The following is a 1466-nucleotide window of genomic DNA, read 5'->3' as shown; positions in this document are numbered from 1 at the left end:
CTGCTGTACCCTGGGGTTTGCACACTCTCACCATGACCCCGCTGCCTTCTGGCCCTTGGTACATCCAGAGCACAAGGCTGCATGAGGGGCAAATCTGGGGTCTGGTGAGCCCTCACCATGCCCCATCTCTGGGTGCTGTGGCCCTGACCTCCCAGGGCAGTCCCGAAATCAGGAGCCTGTGGGGCAGGGACAGCCACGAGCTGTGTGTGCTACGGGCTGGGTGCCGCTGAGGGGAGGCAAATCCCTTTGCTGCCCCTTGTTTCCCAGCCCTGTGTGTCCCCACTAGGCAGTGGGGTGAGGAGGAGCACCACTGGGCTCAGAATTGTTGCTGTGTCCCAAGAAAGTGCGGGGTTTAGGTGAGCCCGTCTGTCCTGTGCCCCCCAGCGTGGAAACAGAGATTGACTGGGCTCCCCTCCCTCTCTGCTGGCAGAGGCACAAGGTTCCCTAGAAGATGGGCGACTGGGGTTTCCTGGAGAAGCTGCTGGACCAAGTCCAGGAGCACTCGACAGTGATCGGGAAGATCTGGCTCACCGTGCTCTTCATCTTCCGCATCCTCATCCTGGGCTTGGCGGGGGAGTCCGTGTGGGGGGACGAGCAGTCGGATTTCGTCTGCAACACCAAGCAGCCGGGCTGCACCAACGTCTGCTATGACAAAGCCTTCCCCATCTCCCACATCCGCTACTGGGTGCTCCAGTTCCTCTTTGTCAGCACCCCGACCCTGATTTACCTCGGCCACGTTGTCTATCTCTCCCAGAAAGAGGAGAAGCTGAAGCAACGGGAGAGCGAGCTTCGGGCTGCCCACAGCAAGGACCCGAAGACCGAGCAGGCCCTGGCGGCCGTGGAGAAGAAGATGTCCAAGATCTACGTGACAGAGGACGGGCGGCTGAAGATCCGAGGGGCACTGATGTGGACGTACATCATCAGTGTGATCTGCAAGAGCATCTTTGAGGCTGGCTTCCTCGTTGGCCAGTGGTACCTGTACGGCTTCTCCATGGTGCCCCGCTACGTGTGCAAGAGAGACCCCTGCCCCCACCAGGTGGACTGCTTCATCTCCCGCCCCACTGAGAAGAGCATCTTCATCATCTTCATGCTGGTGATGGGCCTGATCTCCTTAATCCTGAACCTGCTGGAGCTCTTCCACCTCTGCTGCAAGAACCTGCTTAGCAACATCAAGAAGGCATCGGGGCCGACCAGCCCAAGCCGGGACGCCTTTGCTGACGAGATGGTCGGGGGTCCCTACTCACCCAAGCACTACCCCTTCCTGCCCATGGCCGAGAGCCACGCGCCATCCTACCAGGCCTGCAACCAGCTCTCCAGCGAGCAGAACTGGGCCAACTTCCACAACGAGGAGAACCTGGCGCTGGGCAGCGGGCCCATGTCGAACCCCTACGCTCCCAGGGCTGCTGAAACCCCTACCCCAGAGGAGAAGCTGTGCAGACGGCCCGGGAGCTCAGCCTTTAACAAGC

The 1466-nt window shown here is 60.7% G+C and overlaps 1 protein-coding gene across 1 annotated transcript; it reads left to right on the top strand.

Moving 5' to 3' along the window:
* Positions 1–429: 429 nt before the first annotated feature.
* On the top strand, positions 430–1464 carry GJA4 (gap junction protein, alpha 4, 37kDa; the record flags this gene model as incomplete). Its single annotated transcript, XM_010186695.1, has 1 exon — positions 430–1464. A coding segment is annotated over exon 1 (1013 nt), but the record flags the coding sequence as incomplete, so codon positions are not given.
* Positions 1465–1466: the final 2 nt, after the last annotated feature.

The sequence above is a fragment of the Mesitornis unicolor genome, unplaced genomic scaffold (assembly GCF_000695765.1).
Source record: "Mesitornis unicolor isolate BGI_N332 unplaced genomic scaffold, ASM69576v1 scaffold32916, whole genome shotgun sequence".
Classification (NCBI taxonomy): domain Eukaryota; kingdom Metazoa; phylum Chordata; class Aves; order Mesitornithiformes; family Mesitornithidae; genus Mesitornis; species Mesitornis unicolor.
Note: the sequence above shows the minus strand (reverse complement) of the source record. Positions and strands in the feature narration are given on the sequence as shown.